This window comes from Acartia tonsa, chromosome 3, assembly GCF_053477335.1.
Source record: "Acartia tonsa isolate MP-2025a chromosome 3, ASM5347733v1, whole genome shotgun sequence".
Taxonomy (NCBI): domain Eukaryota; kingdom Metazoa; phylum Arthropoda; class Copepoda; order Calanoida; family Acartiidae; genus Acartia; species Acartia tonsa.
The window spans coordinates 3,848,764-3,866,617 of NC_137262.1; the positions used below are offsets into that span (position 1 = coordinate 3,848,764).

Here is a 17,854-nt window from a genome sequence, read left to right on the forward strand (position 1 = left end):
TGCCGCACACAACACATACAATCAAAAGTCGTCTTTTTCCGGCGCTGACGTTCAAATACTTCCAAATACAATAGTAATAGGATTTAAGTGTGTAATTATACCTACTTCCAGTTATACTACTCACAATCATATACTGTAAAATATTGTCTGAGGTAGGTCTATTTGAATAAAAAAATAACAGGATGTCTATCAGTCTGTGTGTAACGAAGGAAATTGGTAACTGCCTAACATATATGGTTCTTATTATCAGTTTAGCTTCCAATAGGTTTTGTAAAGATTTGTGGAAAGTTAAGTGAAAAAGCTGGAAACCCCTCCCTCATTTCAAAAAGTTATTCGTTTAAAACTAAAATTAAAAGTGAGGGGTCGAAAATAAGAAATTTTCTTTCTAGGTCTTAATAAAACGTTTTGAAATTAACACATGCTAGATAAATAAGCCTTCTTTTTGGCCTCTGTTATGCATATAATGTACAAAAATTTGGGCGTTTTCCTAGTGAAGTGGAGTAGCCTCCCCCCTCCCTCTTTTTTTTGTTGTGAAATGAATTGAAAATTAGTAAGGGCTGGTGGTAGTTTTCTTTTGTTACATTTATCACTTCCTATGTAAGGTTATGCTATATTAAGTATTAGCCCCACAGGGCAAGAGCACCGCAGGAAAAGGTATAAAAATAAAGGGGAGTTTCTGTGCTCAACTGGGCATTTTGAGGGAAACCGCCGATCTAAAAGTACAGAGGCTAATCAGAATAAGGAAGTAAACCTATACCAGATAAATTAATAGTTTTCTTTCAATGTCGAATAAGAAAAAATAGCGATTTGATAATTATCAATAGCATCGTATTATAGACAGCTTTCCGCGATTTTTAAAATGAAAAATTAAGACAAAAAAACACAGCTAATTTTATGATTTTCATTTTAATATTCTAATCTTGGATGATTGTCTATAATATGATGCTTTACATGATTTTTCAGAATAGCTGAGAAACCGGTTCTAATCCAGCGGATATCAGTCGGTTTTTAAGCCATATTGAAAAATGTATTTCCCATATATACTGTTAAACATTGGAGTTGTTAATTTAACAGTCATTTTATCCTCATTAGCGTAGCGTTATTTGAATTAATTTCAATGTAAATATCAGACAAATCATCTGTGTCTTTCCTTGTCTCTCCTGAAAGATCTCGCTAACCTCTGAACGGATATGCAAAAATATAGAAATCGCCAATAGAAAAAAATCACCCTCACTACCCCCCCCCCCCCACAATTTTTTAAATGACTGTTTGTCTATACTTCCCCATCCCCCCTTCAAGTGCTCCTTGAGGCCTTGATGTGCGTAGCCAATAGTATTAAATAATATAGAAGGGTAGCTCATTACTAAACATTTTTATATAGATTTTTTTGCGGCTTTGAGGAAAAGCAAATTGTAATCAAATAATAATCAAAATACTGCATAAACATTTTTTATTATAAATATAAAAGATCCGTACTTTTCATTTATCTGCAGTAAAATATCAATGATGAAGCTTTGTATAGTCATTTTTATTGCATGACGTCATCTTTATTGGCACTATAAAGAGCTTCATTAATGGTAGTTTTTTACGAAGAAAAAACATGCAGGATTTTCTGTTTGTCCGTTTTTATATCTCGCTAGCCATTAAACCGTTGAGTTTTACAATATTTCCGAGATGGCTTCATAGTCTAGGTTATTTTATCTTTAGTTTTAGTTCTTGGGATGATTTTAGGCTATTTTTACGCCTTTTCCTTTCTCTTTCCAAGGAGAAGAGCGTGCATATGTTATATCATTTAATACCTATATTTGCGACAACTTTTATTTAATGAAATCTTCCAATTTTTAACATGTACAAAATCCCTGGTATTTACAATATTGTAGACAATTTTCTTTTATTTGGATACAATAATAGTATAGAATCATTTAAATCTAATCCTTTTTTATCCCAACTAAATATATTAAGTAGCATTTAAGCTTTTTTATATATTTTCCTAGAATCTTAAGGTATATGACAATGGACAATAAATTAATGTACATCCCCAATAATTTTTTACTAAGTTACCCCTCCTGTTGATGAAAATTATGGGACAGACAAATTTTTACCAAATAATCAAGATTTGATCAAAGTGCCCAAAGTTTTGAGTTAAAGAAAGTGAGAGAGCGTCAATAAATCTTTGGTTACCAATGTACCTTGGATATTTATTGAATGATTTGGGATTTAAACAAGGATGACAACATCCATAAGTAGCGAAGCACAAAAAAATCTTGGATGGGTAAAAGTGTATTCATTAAAATCGAGAATAGATTTATTTGAGAAAATAAACACGAAACCTTGTTTTATTTTGTATGATGATGACGGTTAAAGTAAATTACATAAAAGATGCTCATAACAATGGGAAACATTATCTTGATATCTTGATAGTATCCAAAAAAGTTTTAAAAATGGACAAAAAACACCAAAAATATGGGGAAATATGTAAAACATATAAAATAGCCAAAAACCTGCTAAAAGGCAGTTTGACCGACATGGCTGTTTTCATAAAACGACAAGAAATTAAATTTTTATATCATTAACTTAAAAAATGTGGAAAAGTTTCAGCATTCTATCTTTTATAGGAGCTTTCCCCCATAGCGTTACGGACGGACTGACGGACGGACGGACATAGTGAAATATAGAGTTGCTTCGCTACTAAAAAAATTATATCACCTCAAACATTAAGTCTGTTATACCTAGAGTAAGAAGGGATCTTATGGGATAAGACAATGGATGATAAAGTGATCTACATCCCCAATAATGATATACAAAGTTATTGGTTCAAAAGTGTGGATATGGAAACCAATCATGACCACGTACCCAAAGTTTTAAGCCAACGAATAGAATAATGTGGTACATACTTTGGATACTACTGGAATTTACAGTTCAATGTCTTATTTTACCTGGACTAATGAATTAGAATAGACTAAAATTATATCTTTAAGCAAATTTTCGTTGGCTAACCCCAGATTTATTCAAGGTCCAAATAGCAGGGGTATAGGGACGTAAGACATTAGATTAAAAATAAAACAGTAAAACTGGTTTTAGTAAGGCTTTTAAATTATGAAATTATGAAAATTGACATCTCCTTCTAGAGATTTAATTTGTTGGTTGAAAAGTGTGAACACTACTAGGTAAAATGAGATTATGTGGGCAGCAGGGTAATTTACATTCCAATGTCCCCTCCCTCCAAGAATAAATATGGAAGAAGAAAGGTGTGTGGATTAATTACATTTTTATTCATTTTCCAGGTATAGTCCCTTTCGTGGCAACGCTCCTTAAGAGACGATTCTTAGTTTTTTTTACAGCAGCTTTTCTCCTTTCTCTAGCACCCGCGGGGGGCTCTAACCCTGAGGGGGCCAATTGCCTAACCCTGTGAGGCAATCACCTAACCCAATAAAACCTAACCTAACATAACCTATCAAAAGCTATTTTAAAAATACGACGTATCACCCCTTAAGGGGCTTTGCCACGAATGGAACTATTCCCCATTTCCCTCTCCCTGCCTGCTAAATGATGAATTAGGGATGGAGGGGACACTGTGGCTGTTAGTATACTAGTCCCCAAAGTTTTATAGCAACGTTTTTTTTTATTTGTTCGCTCCATAACTTTGTAAACTTTTATTAAATTTTGGTTAGTTGGTTCATTAGGTTGGGTGTCCAGACGTTAATCTACCACTAATTATAATCTACAGATAGTGTATCATCTTTGGAGATGTAGATCAATTTATCGGCAATTGTCTTATCCCTTTAGATCCCTGGCTAAATGTTGAAAGACTCGTATGAATATTTGATAATGTGTCTATTCCAATTCCAAACCAACCTAATAAATCTTTACAAAGCTAAGTTAAGAATTCTACATCTGAAGGTCGAATAAAGCTGGAATCTTAAGGGCTAAGACAATGGTTATACAATTCCTATTATGATAAACAAAATTACCCCTTCCGTAGATAAAAAATTTCTCGTATTCATTCGAATCCGGTGGATAAGAACCGGTTTTCATCCATAAGAAAAAACTATGTCCAGCATCGTATTATATCCAGCTTTCTACGAATATAAAAATGTACAATAATAAGTTTAAACCAGTTTTTTAGCCCGTGCCTTCGGCACCTCGGGGCTAAAAAAACTGGTTATCTTCTTGTAAATGTACATTCTATATCCGCGGAAAGCTGTTTATAATACGAAGCGAGAAATAACATTTATTAAATACTTGCATCTTTTGGTAATATATTTAGGGATCTTATTCTTCAGGGAAAAGACAATTGACGATATATTTGTGAACCCCTAATTAGGGTAAAAAAAAACTTACGTCTTATCTTCTATCTCGATTATAGTCATTGGTTAAAATGTTTGGGCACTGCTATTTAGTACCCACGAATGATTTTTAAAAAACTTTGAGTACTTGATTTTTTATCTATGACACAAAGTAGAATGATGTATGTCCGTCCGTCTGTCCCTTAAGATCTAGGTAACTACTGACGGATTCTACTCTTCAGAGAATATACCTACTGGTCCTGTGGTGGTTTTGGGCTATTTTCTTGGGGGGTGGGACACCCACAACTCCCCCACCCCAAAAAAAATCCCCTCAATTTTTTTTATTTTCAAATTACCTCTTGGGGCATTGTCCCTAGGGGCGAATCCGCTAGTATATTGGTATAGAAAGAAATAGTACATCTATAAATGCGTACAAAAAAACCTTGGCATAAAAAATGTTCAAATTCAGTGATAAAGACAAAGATCCTATTAAATAAAATCTAAAACAGATTTGGACTAAATAAGGACAAGTATGTCCATCGATCATTAACGCTGCAAAAGTAGAACAAATTATAATCTTTTATATTTTATGAATAAATCACTAGATATGAAAGTTTCTTTTGAGACACCATATAATTTTTTTAAAATTTACTTTAAACCGTCCATAACGTCAGATGGACAGACTGGCATATATACCATAGTTGGTTATAGCGTAGCTGCGATTCTAAGTCGAAGATTTTTGTACAAAAATATTTTATATCCTCATTTATTTAGATAATTTGCGAAATATTTATTATTTATCCTTAAATTAAAGTAACTGTATGTCTATCTCTGTGTGTGTGTGTGTGTGTGTGTGTGTATTTGTAGCAAATGATTACGTTAAACGCTTAACCGATATGGTTCTCCTTAAGGTGGTGGGTCGACTCCATTTTTATGAATCCTTATCTTATCTCCTGATCAGATCAGACCTTTTAAATAAACATTTACTTTTGTTTATATATTTCTTTACAAAAACATCACCCACTATTTTTTTTTACATTTTAATGATTGATTTTATTTTGGATTAAGTATTTTAATTTAATTTAAGTTTCATGTTTAAAGTCTTGCTTGTCCGTTTGACGGTATTACCTCTTTTAGTGTGTGTGTGTGTGTTTTTGGGCAGAGGGAGGAATAGTTTGCGCTAAAAATCCGTAAGGGTTGTGAGTTTTATGTTAAAAACAGTAGTAGAACGATAAAAATTTAAGTTAACTTTTTTTAAAATTTTGTCTATGGTTCTTTTCAATAAGAAATACACATATTTAGTGAATATTACCGTTCTACTACTATTTTTAAGCCTTAAAACTCACACCTTTATGGATTTTTAGCGCAACCTTGTCCTCCCTTTATGATGAAAGTGTGTTATATAACGCTTAGCATCTCTTACTCTGTCTGAATGCCTGTCCATCTGTCCTTCTTTAAATCTGAAATGCATTTTTTTATATTCTAAATATCTTTGTTATATTTGAGATAGAAATATTGTTGGAGTCATATCTTTTAGTTAACCCATTAGTGCCGAACCGGGTTTTAAAACCCGGTTCCAGAAAATCACAAAAATAACCGGTTTCCAGCTTCATAACTGCATCATTCTCAGTATGAATCCCTCCTCTACTACCCTGGTTTTCATTTCCCCCTGGAGCAGGCAGTTTTGCTTACTTCCGTTTGCCGGTATAGCTCAACAAAATTTGAAAACCACGAAAATTTTGGTGAATTCAAAATACCCCTTCTAACTTTTTTGTTTTTATAGTAAAGTTGCTGATTTTTTTGTGAAATCTAAAGTTTATTGACAAGTACATCTATTTGTAAAATCGTTTTATTCAAATTATTATTTTTTATATGATTTTTTTATCGTTTTTTATGCCCTATTATGACCCGGTTCGGCATGGCCATAAATACCCGGCAGTTTTAAAACCCGGCTCGGCTTTGGTTTTATTCCTGGTTTTAACTTTTCAACCATTAAATATTTGTTTATGATTTATTATTCTTGAGCCACCCTAATAAGTATACCATAGTAATCTCTGTATGTGTCCTCCAATATTTTTATGCTCTTTTTCTGATATTTATCACCCAATTTTATATGTTCTTTCTTTGTAGTGTGTGTGTTTTAAAACTTCGACAAACGGGCTTTTTTAACCGAAAAGGGTGGTACCTAGAGATTACATGAGGTTATGTAGTTTTCAATTACGGATGATATCAAAGTTCTAAAAAGTGTTCATCTCACTTTGGGCGTTCAAAAATTACATTTTTCATTTTTTTGTCGAAATAACTGGGTATTTAGAAAAAAACGGGTTTTAATGCCGACAGAAACCGCCCAAAATGGGTCTCAATGCCCGTTGGGCAATTATGGCCATGCCGAACCGTTTTTTTTGCAACTTTCCTGTGCACACCACTAGAGCAAAACAAAAAAATTGGAATTCCGTTTTGACCATTATAAAGCTTCCCTGAGATTTTCAGCTCGATCAACCCATAAAAGTGGCGCTCGGCACTAATGGGTTAATTTATCAACAAAAACAAAATTAAAAATATTTTTCATAATATGGTTTAAGTAAATATTAATTCCTATAGCTTTTTAAAACATTTTGATTTAAATGATAGCGTGGGAAAATTTTTAGATCGTGAAAACCATTTTTTTTATTTAAATGACAAATATAATTTTCATTTAATTTCATATTTTTGACCTGTGGGAAAATTGTTTGACCGTAAGAACAATTGAAACAAATTTGCTAATTAACATCTTATTTAAAAATCTTACACCAATACTTTGATACAATTAAAATACTTCAATGCGCCATTATGTTTAATTTGGGTTCACATTACATTTTCGCGTTATGACCACATACAGTCAAACAATTTTTTATGTGATAAAAACATCTGATTGATCTGATTTTTTGATTACTAATTCCTATTACAATAAGGTACAATATTAAGAGCAAAGCATCTCTATAATCAAGTATTAAAAATGTCAGTATGTCCTTAAACAGAATTCTGTATTTAAGAAGATTTGCAACAAATTTACGAATAATTAAACCTTATATTTTCATATTTTGTATATTTAGTTCTGACACTCAACAAAAGTTAATGTTCGTCTGTCATATCGTTTCAGAGCTTCGCTTTTATGGATGTTGTCATCCTTGTTAATTTGTTACTATTTAATACCTTCTTGTCCTTGTGTAATGTTAATGGCTACACAGACTATGCTTAATTCTTCCTTGTTTGATATAAAAGGCCCAAACTTTATAAACCCGCTATACATCTAAATTAATATTTATAACAGGCCGCGCTTTGCAACTTTGTCTGAAATCCTTCCAGGCATAGAAAAGTTTCAGATTACTTTGTTTGCAAACTTTAACAAGAACATGATATTTATAAACAATAACTGTAGCGCAGTTATTTCATAATATTGTATGTCCGTAAGTCTGACTAAGTAGGTATCTTAAATACCTTAAGTTTATAATTTTTTATTTGATATTAACAAAACAATTATTTTATTATACACATATATATTGTGTTTGGAAATTTTTTTGAATTCCTTGCTAAATATTATTTGAGTAGTGTCCAAACTTTAAGTAAATAATTTAAGCTCCTGAGGGGTAGTTTTGTTTAACATGATTGGGTATGTGTGTCAATTTGTCGCCCATTATCAAATACTTTTTGTATATTTTGTAATGCTATTTTTGTTTTAGGCGCACAATAACTCAGCACGCACAAGAAGAAGCAGTACCAACCCTGTAGATAATCTGTACAGTCTAACCAGTACTCTGATAGCTCCACTAACTATCTCACAGGTATACTTACTATCTATCTATCTACAGCATGACCCTCAAAAAGTATTTTTAAGCATCTGCAGCCCTTATTTCTCAATGAATTATTAAAAAATGCATATGTCCTTGTTCTCTATAGTATTCCACGTAAGTAGATATAAAAATATTTTTTTTACCTCCATTAACACCGGAGATTTTTAGTGCTAAAGTTTTGAAAAAGTGACTGAGGAAAAAGTAACTATTAACATTAAACAACTTTTTTAGCAAAATTAAGCTAGAAATCCTTTTATTTTTGTTACTAGCAGAAACTTTATACAAAAATGAAATAAAAAATTTAGTTTTTGAGTAAAAAGCATTTTTTTACACATATTTTTTGAGTCTTTTTAGTTTAATGATATTTTGAAAAACTTACTTATTAGGCAAAATTGTTTAAGATTAAAAAACCAAATAAATCTCTATGAACATAGCAGGAAAATTGTTTTTGTTTCACAATCCTAACTTTAATAACAAAAAAGTTATAAAGAAAATAAAAATAAACATAATGATTTTTTAGTCTAAAAAGCTTAGTTTACCCCCTATTAAATAATTGAGATGTCAGAAAAGTAGGCGGAGCAACTGTCATAATTAATCCTTTTCTATAAATAAGGGTTAATAAATAACCTAAAATTTGCAAATAATCAATTCATTCAGTAGTATTTTTTGCCATTAAAAATTCATATTTTTTGGTGGAATAAAAAAGATATAATTAGTTAAATTGTTTTTCTTTGTGTCTCATTATTCAGTTGCCAGAAAAAAATAATATAACCATCCAAAAAATAAGAGAAACAAAAAAAAATTCTTTTTCTCAGTCACTTTTTCAAAACTTTAGCTCTAAAAATCTCCGGTGTTAATGGAGGTAAAAAAAAATATTTTTATATCTACTTACGTGGAATACTATGGAGAACAAGGACATATGCATTTTTAATAATTCATTGAGAAATAAGGGTTGCAGATGCTTAAAAATACTTTTTTGAGGGTCATGCTGTATATATCTATATCCCACACTAGAAGGAGTAGTACCAACCCTGTAGATAATCTGTACAGTCTAACCAGTACTCTGATAGCTCCACTAACTATCTCACAGGTATACTTACTATCTATATATCTATATATCACACTAGAAGGAGTAGTACCAACCCTGTAGATAATCTGTACAGTCTAACCAGTACTCTGATAGCTCCACTAACTATCTCACAGGTATACTTACTATCTATATATCTATATCTCACACTAGAAGGAGTAGTACCAACCCTGTAGATAATCTGTACAGTCTAACCAGTACTCTGATAGCTCCACTAACTATCTCACAGGTATACTAACTATCTATCTATCTATATATCTATATCTCACACTAGAAGGAGTAGTACCAACCCTGTAGATAATCTGTACAGTCTAACCAGTACTCTCATAGCTCCACTAACTATCTCACAGGTATACTTACTATCTATCTATCTATATCTCACACTAGAAGGAGTAGTACCAACCCTGTAGATAATCTGTACAGTCTAACCAGTACTCTGATAGCTCCACTAACTATCTCACAGGTATACTTATTATCTATCTATCTATATATCTATATCCCACACAAGAAGGAGTAGTACCAACCCTGTAGATAATCTGTACAGTCTAACCAGTACTCTGATAGCTCCACTAACTATCTCACAGGTATATTATCGTATTTGCCCCAAGCCTCTAAGGGAGGTTAGATGAGGTCAAGAAAATAGCCTAAAACCACTCCAAGATATCTATAAGCTTTTCTCAAAAAAAATATTAATAAAAATAAAAAAAAATATTCTTATTAATAAAATTGGTTATTTTCGTACCTTGTAATTTAACGTGTACTAGTGTACTCCGCCATAATGACAATAGGTTTAATCTTGTTCTTGTTTCTTCAGGTTGATCCTGGCCATAGATCTCGTACCTCTTCTGTCAGAGAACAATTTAAGAAGACAAACGTCGGCTCTCAGAGTCCTATTATCAAGTAAGTCTGCTAGATAGATAGATAAACCATAAAAAATCACAAAACATTTATTTGAATTATGTATTTATATCTTTTGAATCATGACAAACAGACCGACCGACCAAGTAAACTATGTTCTGCATGATTATTAAATAACCATGGTGTTACGTACAAACTGACTGACAGACAAGTGGACTATAGAGTAGCTTCGCTTTTAGAAAGTAATTATAGAGTAGCTTATGGAAAAATATAACAATTTTTTAGAACGTCCACGTTCTAAAATATTTGTACAATGTAAATATTTTTAATGCATCAGAATTATTTTCGAAAGCAAAAAAGCTTCGCAACATTAAACATTTTCTTTTTTGTTTTTTTTGTTCAGTCAACCCAAAAGATCTCTGTCACAAATCTCTTTTAGAAGCGAAGCTGCTCTTTAGTACATAACTCTTTTGTTGGACTCTCTAGCCTTCTTTAAAAGTAAAACCGTCGTTTTAGTTTTCCAGCTACTCTATAAATAGGAAATGACGTACGTACGTATGTCAAACCTCAAAGTACTTTAGCTTTCCCATGCGAAAACTTAAAACTATGGGTACTTTCATCTAGAATTGTTGGTATTTAAAACTTTCCATCAATAAATCTACAGAAGGGGAAACTTAGTTTATTATAAAAGGGGAAGTACATCAATTTAATGCCTATTGTTTTTATCCACATTAAAACCAATTACCCTTATTCTAATTATTTTTCCTAACGCTACTATCTGATATATTTATCCTTGTTTCTTGTGTCTTGGTCCAGGCATCGAACATAAAAAATGCATTAGGAGAATGGTTGAATTTTTCATGAAATGAGTCTCTTTCATGTCAACATAAAATCTTTTTTTTATTATTATTTGTCCACGTGATAACACATTTCTTTATAAACTTACTAGCGGTTACGCCCCTAGAGGCCTCTAGGGGCACTTGAGGAGGAGAGAGTCGAATTTAATATTTCAAATTCTTATTTTAGATTTTTAAAGAAAAATTTTAAAAAATTTGGGGGGGCCAAAAAAATTTTTTTTTTTGGGGGGGGGGATTTTTCATTTTTTGTGGGGGTTGGGGGTGTCCCACCCCCTAAGAAAATGGCTATAAACCTTCCCGGGACCTATGAGAAGCTACCCTGTTAAGGAGAACCCGATCGGTTCAGCGGTTAGCGAGATCCTTCGGTACAAACATACAAACACACAAACATCCTGTTACTTTATTACAAGGATATGTTTTGTTTATTCGTTTGTGTATCTGTCTGTTTGTCTGTCTGTCTATTTGTCTATTTGTTTTCTTGTATATTGATTTGACTATTAATCAGTCCGTTCATTCTATAATCTATTTATTCATATATTTTTATCATTAAGCTACAATATAATTCACTTTTAAAAGCGAAGCTGCACAATAGTCCACTTGTCTTTTGTCAGTACGTCCGAAACGCCTTTTTGATTTAAGATTGTTTAAGATATTAATTATTGTTAAATATTCCCTGTATTAATTAACCAGGCATCGGCAGCCGCGCGTAAGCCGCGTGTAAGCCTCAGTGAAATCGCCATTTTATCACTATAAAATTCAGCTGGATGTATAAAACTGCTCTTTAGCAGACAATCCTTCTTTCTGAAATTTCTTTTTCTGCTCACAAGCAGGTTTAAAACTGAGGCTTATGCGCGGCTAAGGCGCGGCAGCCGCACCCTGCAATAAAGAAACATCCAGTATATATTTAATAGGCCGATCGGTCTGTCATGCTTTAAAGATATAAATACTTATTTTTATAAAGGTTTTGTGATTTTCTATTTTTATTTTTTATTTATATATTTTTAAATATCGGTTGAACAGAGAAACAGCGTTTGAAAGGTACATTTAAAGATTTTATATTTTCTATTGAAATATTTCAATAGACTTTCTTTGTTCAGATTAAGTTATATGGTTTTCTTTTTTTTTGATTCTTTTGAATTTTTCAAAGAGAAGATTTTCTATAATTAGACACTATGCCATGGACGGATAATTAAATTGAGAAAGACTAAACTACATAACTTTTGTGTCACTTTTGAGGAAGACGATTCCCTTTTCTCTTTTGAAGAGATATTCTTTCCTCCTTCCCTTTTTCTTTTCCCTTTATATGACGTCATATAGGAATCGTCTTCCTCAAAAGTGACACAAAAGTTATGTAGTTTAGTCTTTCTCAATTAAATTCATTGCATTTTTATTTATGAAATAATCGTTTAGTTTCTATATCAATTTAATTTAGATACTCTTTAAGTTTAGAAGTAAGGTTTGTAGGCTTGGAAATATCTTTATAATTTTTTAAAATTGCCTTTATGGATGTTTTCAAATTGAGGAAGGGGACAGTGAAATGTGAATTACACAGGTTCCCAAAGTTTTAGTATTACTATTCTATACATTATTCGTTAGCTGAAAAACTTTGGGTACTTTTCTACAAATTTGATTGATTCTTTCAAAATAAATATTGGCCAAACCTTTCAACTAATGGTTTAATATACAGAGAAGGTAATTAAGTTTATCATCATTGGGGATATGTAACAATGTAATATTTTTGTTTAGGTCTGAGGCTGTGTTGGAGAGGAAGGGTTCGAGCCTCTACCGTTCACCCAGTCATATCAAGGTGAGATGTTTGGTAGGTATGGAGGGGACATTGTGCTGTTTATTAGAAAACCCCAAACTGTCCCAGTTTGAGCAAGACGATTCCAGTTACGTTATATACGTTTCGGGAAAGAAAAAGGGGAGGGGGTAAGAAAATCTCTTCAAAAGAGATGGGAGAAAAGGGAAGAGATTTTCTTCCCCCCTTCCCTTTTTATATGACGTCACAGGAATCGTCTTGCTCAAAACTGGGACAGTTTGGGGTTTGTCTGTTTATTACTCTAGTCCCCAAAGTCTTATAATACCATTTACTTATTCTACGAATTATAAAATAAAATTGTAGCTGTGTTTAGTGCTCTAGGAAAATGGGGATGTATGTCACAGCTTTTGGCCTACCTATTCTATTGGTGTCATAGAAGAGGGTAAAGAGAAAGGGAAGGGAGGAAACCCCCTAGAAAAGAGATGGGATGTAGGGTATTTCCTGACATCAATAGAAAGGTAGGCCAAAAGCAGTGACATATATTCCCATTTTGCTAGAGCACGATAGACAGCTACAAAATACCATCAAATTTAAATGAAATTTAGGATGTAAATATTTAGTAGAATGAATAATTTATTTTGGCGTTGAAATATAAACATCAATTTCTTTCTATGTAAGCTTAGCACTGTATAAATATTTCTAAGAAAAGGATTTTGATTATTTAACTTAAAATGGTAATTATATGATTTGATCAATCTATTTCTACTTTTACCAAATGAGCATGATGACAATTTGAGGTGTTAATCAGTTTTTATTAAAAAATGTTCATGTTTTATTTTTTGGTGCTTCTTATGATCTATTGTTCCGATTAAATTAATTTTTAATGCAACATTTACATTAAGTGTTAACGAAATAGAAAACAATCCTTATACTAAAGTAACAGGATGTTTGTCTGTTTGTTTGTCTGTGTATCTGAACCGAAGGATCGATCTCGCTAATCGCTGAACCGATCGGGTTTTCCTTAACAGGGTAGATTCTCATGGGTCCCGGGAAGGTTTTTAACTATTTTGGGGGAGGTTACCAACACCCTCCCAGTAGAAATCACAATAAAATCGAAAAAAATTCAAATGTCCCCGCCGCATAGACAAATTATTTCTCAAATTAGATATTAAAAAAAAATTTAAATGCCACTAGAGGCCTCTAGGGGCGTAGCCGGTAATATAGCCGGATATAGGATAAGTAAAAATTCAGCAACCACAAAAATGCAAGTTATAGCTTAAATTTAAAGAAAATTGTTAATAATTTTTAGAGTTAAGTTTTGTTTATTTGTTTTGGGCGCCTGAAAGCCCCAGGAATTTATATAAATCTTGTTTTAATCCAACTTAGATTTGACGCAATCAATTAATACGATATTTTAAGATTATGTAAATACTAGCGGCTACGCCCCTAGAGGCATTTAGGGACACTTTAAGTTCACTTATAGTATGGATTTTAGTTTTGAAAAGAAAAAAAAATTTGGTAAAAAGTATTTTTTCTTAGGATGCTTTTCGTATCCTCCATAAAAATAGTTTTAAAGCTTCCCAGTACCAATGGGAAGCTTGGGTTCAAGGAAAACCATTAGCGAGATCCTGAAGTACAAATAGACAGACAAACACCCTGTTACTCCTACGTGGAGCATTATTAAAGGCGCAGAAAATTTTGGCGGCCAAATCTGCGGATTTTATTGTATTTTTTAGCAGCAGCGGTTGCTGATTGTCCAAAACGTTCTGCTGTGCCGAAACAATTTTCGATATTGGATCTAAATTTGAGTTTTATATATTGAGAAAACTTGATTTATCAATATTTGAAATTAACTCAAATTTTTAATGAAAAATTTCAAAAATCTTTTATATAAATTAAAAGGGGTTGCGCCCATAGAATGTAGAAGCTCTTTATTTGAAGAAGAGACGGCAAAAATAGCCTAAAGCCATCCCAAGATTTAAATCTAATAACTTAATAGCCTAAAACCATTCATGGACCTATATGTAGCTTACAATAAAAATTAGGAACGTAATGGGTTCAGAAGTTATCAAAATCTTAAGTTACAGACATATTTATATAAACATACTATCTATAATACAAAGTAGCTTGATGTCTATAGGCTAGGGGCGAAGCCGCTAGTACTTTATATAACAGAACTAGTGGCTACGCCTCTGGCATCCAGGGGCTCTGTATTCGAAGGGGCAGAGAGTTGTTATAAAAATAGTTTTCTACTAGGACTTAAAGCTAAAAAAAAATAGCCTAAAACTATCACAGGTTTTATGTGAAAAATACCTAAAAATACCAATCTGTTAGGTAGTTTTTGAGATCTTAAGCTTCAGACAAAAAAACATAGCATTAACTTATATATATTGTTTTAGTCGAACATGAACCTGTTGCGACATAGAATCTCCAACGCAAGTCAGGTGAGCAATTCTTCCTTAGTGTAGAGAAGCTACGTTATAAATTTCTTTGTTCGTTGGTACGCATGTCCTTGAGTCTAATATATTCAAAAGAGGGAAATTATGTAAGCCTTTATATGATTAAAAGGTTATATACAATATACATATTAATATCTAAAAAAAAATTAATATATTATTAGATTGAACTATTTTGGTTTATTAAAATCGAAAATTTGCGACATTTTGGTCCTCGGTTCGAAATTTTAGAATTATCCTACTGATTTCAAACTTGGCATAATGTATCCATTAACAGGTGTGGCTTTATTTTTTAAATATGGATTACTGGTACCATTTTGCACAATGTTGTAAGCGAAGCATCTCTATAATAAAGTCTTAAATTTGTATGTATATCAATATTAATCATCCTGTAATTGAGTATTTTTTAGGATAGATATACATATATATATACGGAATATTTTTTTCATATTTTGAATAATGTTGATTATTAAATGTGTTATTTCTGTATATTTGTTTCTAGTTGATTCAGTCTAGCCTAAATGTACAACCAAATAGAACAAAAATCTTTACTACTTTATATTACAGGATTGTTCGTATGACCGTCTAATTTGTTCTGAGCTGGATCTTTAAATGTGTAGTCGTTGCCGTTGCTGCTGCCAGAGGTACAGCTATTAGATAGCGATCTTTAAATCAAATTGGCTACTCGTGGCCACGGCTATATGCAATCTTTAAATCACAACAACTTTTTGAATTTTAAGAAAAAAATATGAAATAAAATGATAATAATAATAAGTAAACACTTCAAACATTTAAAAATCCATGTTTTATTGGCAGCAGTGGCGACGGCTACGACTATGGCTACGACTACGGCCACGACTATGGCCACGGCTACGGCTACACATTTAAAGATCTAGCTCAGCGTTTTAATGGATGCTGTTACCTTTTGCTGCTGTTATATTTAGTAATACATAATACAAAGAGTTTTAACCCATCACAGGACCAGTAGGTATAATCCCTGAAAAGTAGAGCCCAATCGGTTCAGCGGTTACTGAGATCTTAAGCTTCAGACGGACAGACAGACATCGTTCTACTTTGTATTACAGATACATAGTACAAAGAGTCTTAATCTGTGGACTTTCCTGACAAAGTTATGAGCAAAGTTACAACACTTGAATCAAAGTTTTAAAACAAGGAAACACTTGGGATTATATTATTCTTGAAAAATTGAATTTTCCTTGTTGATGCAATAGATTTAAAAAGGATATATACTCAATAAGTTGATAGAACAGACCTATAGTATTGATATATATACAGACATCTACCTCCCTTTCTTTTTCAAAGACCTCTTTCGCCTGTTTCTAAATTATTTTCTGCTACTTGGCTGTTTTAGCATAAGCGACACCATTTGGTGATTTTTAATGACACAATAAAAAGGTTGCACTAGGTGGTTGCGATGGGGAGATCCAGTTATTTAACCCTTTCTTCCTCGAGTGTTTTACTCTAATTTTGATAGCGGGTTTTCTCAGAAAAGGAAGGGGACTGGAATACGTTTTTATAGATTAAAGATAAAAAATCTTTGGAGACTTATCTTAAATCTTCAAATCTACAGAAGGGGGTTTAATCATAATTGTGTATACATCAATTATTGTCTACTGGCGGCCCCTAGAAGTCGACCTCATCCCATTTTAAATTTGAGTTTCAAAAGAGTAAAAATATTTTTTGGGGAGAAGGAGGGTGAAGACAACCTCCCCAAAACGGTTTAAAACCTTCCCAGGACCTATAAGAATCTTCACTGTAAAGGAGAACAATATTGGTTCAGCGGTTAGCGAGATCATTCGGGATAGACAAAAAACGCTTACTACTTTATATATTAGGACTAGCGGCTACGCCCCTAGAGGCCTCTAATGGCACTTTAAATGTTTTTTTTTAATAATACGATACCTTGCAATGTTACGTAGGAGTCTCTATCAAGATTCTACGATACCATGCATGCAATGTTACGTAGGAGTCTCTATTCGAGAGAAAAATAAATTTCGATTTATTGTGATTTATCTTGGGAGGGTGTTGGTATTTTCTTCCTTAAATAGTTATGAACCTTCCCGGGACCTATGAGAAGATACCCTGTTAAGGAGAACCCGATTGGTTTAGCGGTTAGCGAGATCCTTCGGTACAAACACACAGACACACAAACATACAAACAGACAGACATCCTGTTACTTAAGTATAAGGATTGTTTTATCCTATGTATAAGGTCTCTCTGTATTTCAGCTATATACCTCAATTGTAATGTAAACCAAATTACTTGCTTTAAATTCATTCAAATTTTGAAAAAAGCTTTTAAATATCACAATGGTTTAACTCTATAGTCCATACTCAATTGTTAAAACAAAGAGTCCTTGCTCAGTTATGCTGTTTTCTTTATTATTCATTTTAGTAACATAACAGCTGAATATTGGTCAACTAAGACTGATATCCTAAAGTTAACAACGAATTACAACTACTATAAAACTCACCCTAGGCCTATTTCACTTGGGCTAACTTTGAAAATAGAAATTGGACTTTACTTAAAGTTTAAACCTGGAATATAGAACAACTTTTGGAATTAAACTTTATCATTTCAATTGTACTTAATGTCTAAAATTGTACATTCTTTATTTTCCTTAAAGTAAGATTAACTTTTATAACAGGGTTTTTAAAATATCATTTCAAGTCGTGTAATGGTGTTATCTGATAAAA

General features: G+C 32.4%; 1 protein-coding gene across 1 annotated transcript in view; it reads left to right on the forward strand.

Annotated features, from left to right (window-relative positions):
• The window catches only part of LOC145312959 (uncharacterized), a 134,285-nt gene that overhangs the window by 98,651 nt on the left and 17,780 nt on the right, over positions 1-17,854 (forward strand). Inside the window, exons 9-12 of the mRNA XM_080152171.1 lie at positions 8,006-8,107; positions 10,018-10,103; positions 12,665-12,725; positions 15,080-15,124. Of these exons, the coding sequence (XP_080008297.1) occupies positions 8,006-8,107; positions 10,018-10,103; positions 12,665-12,725; positions 15,080-15,124 (294 nt within the window). The remainder of the gene's footprint in view (positions 1-8,005; positions 8,108-10,017; positions 10,104-12,664; positions 12,726-15,079; positions 15,125-17,854) is intronic.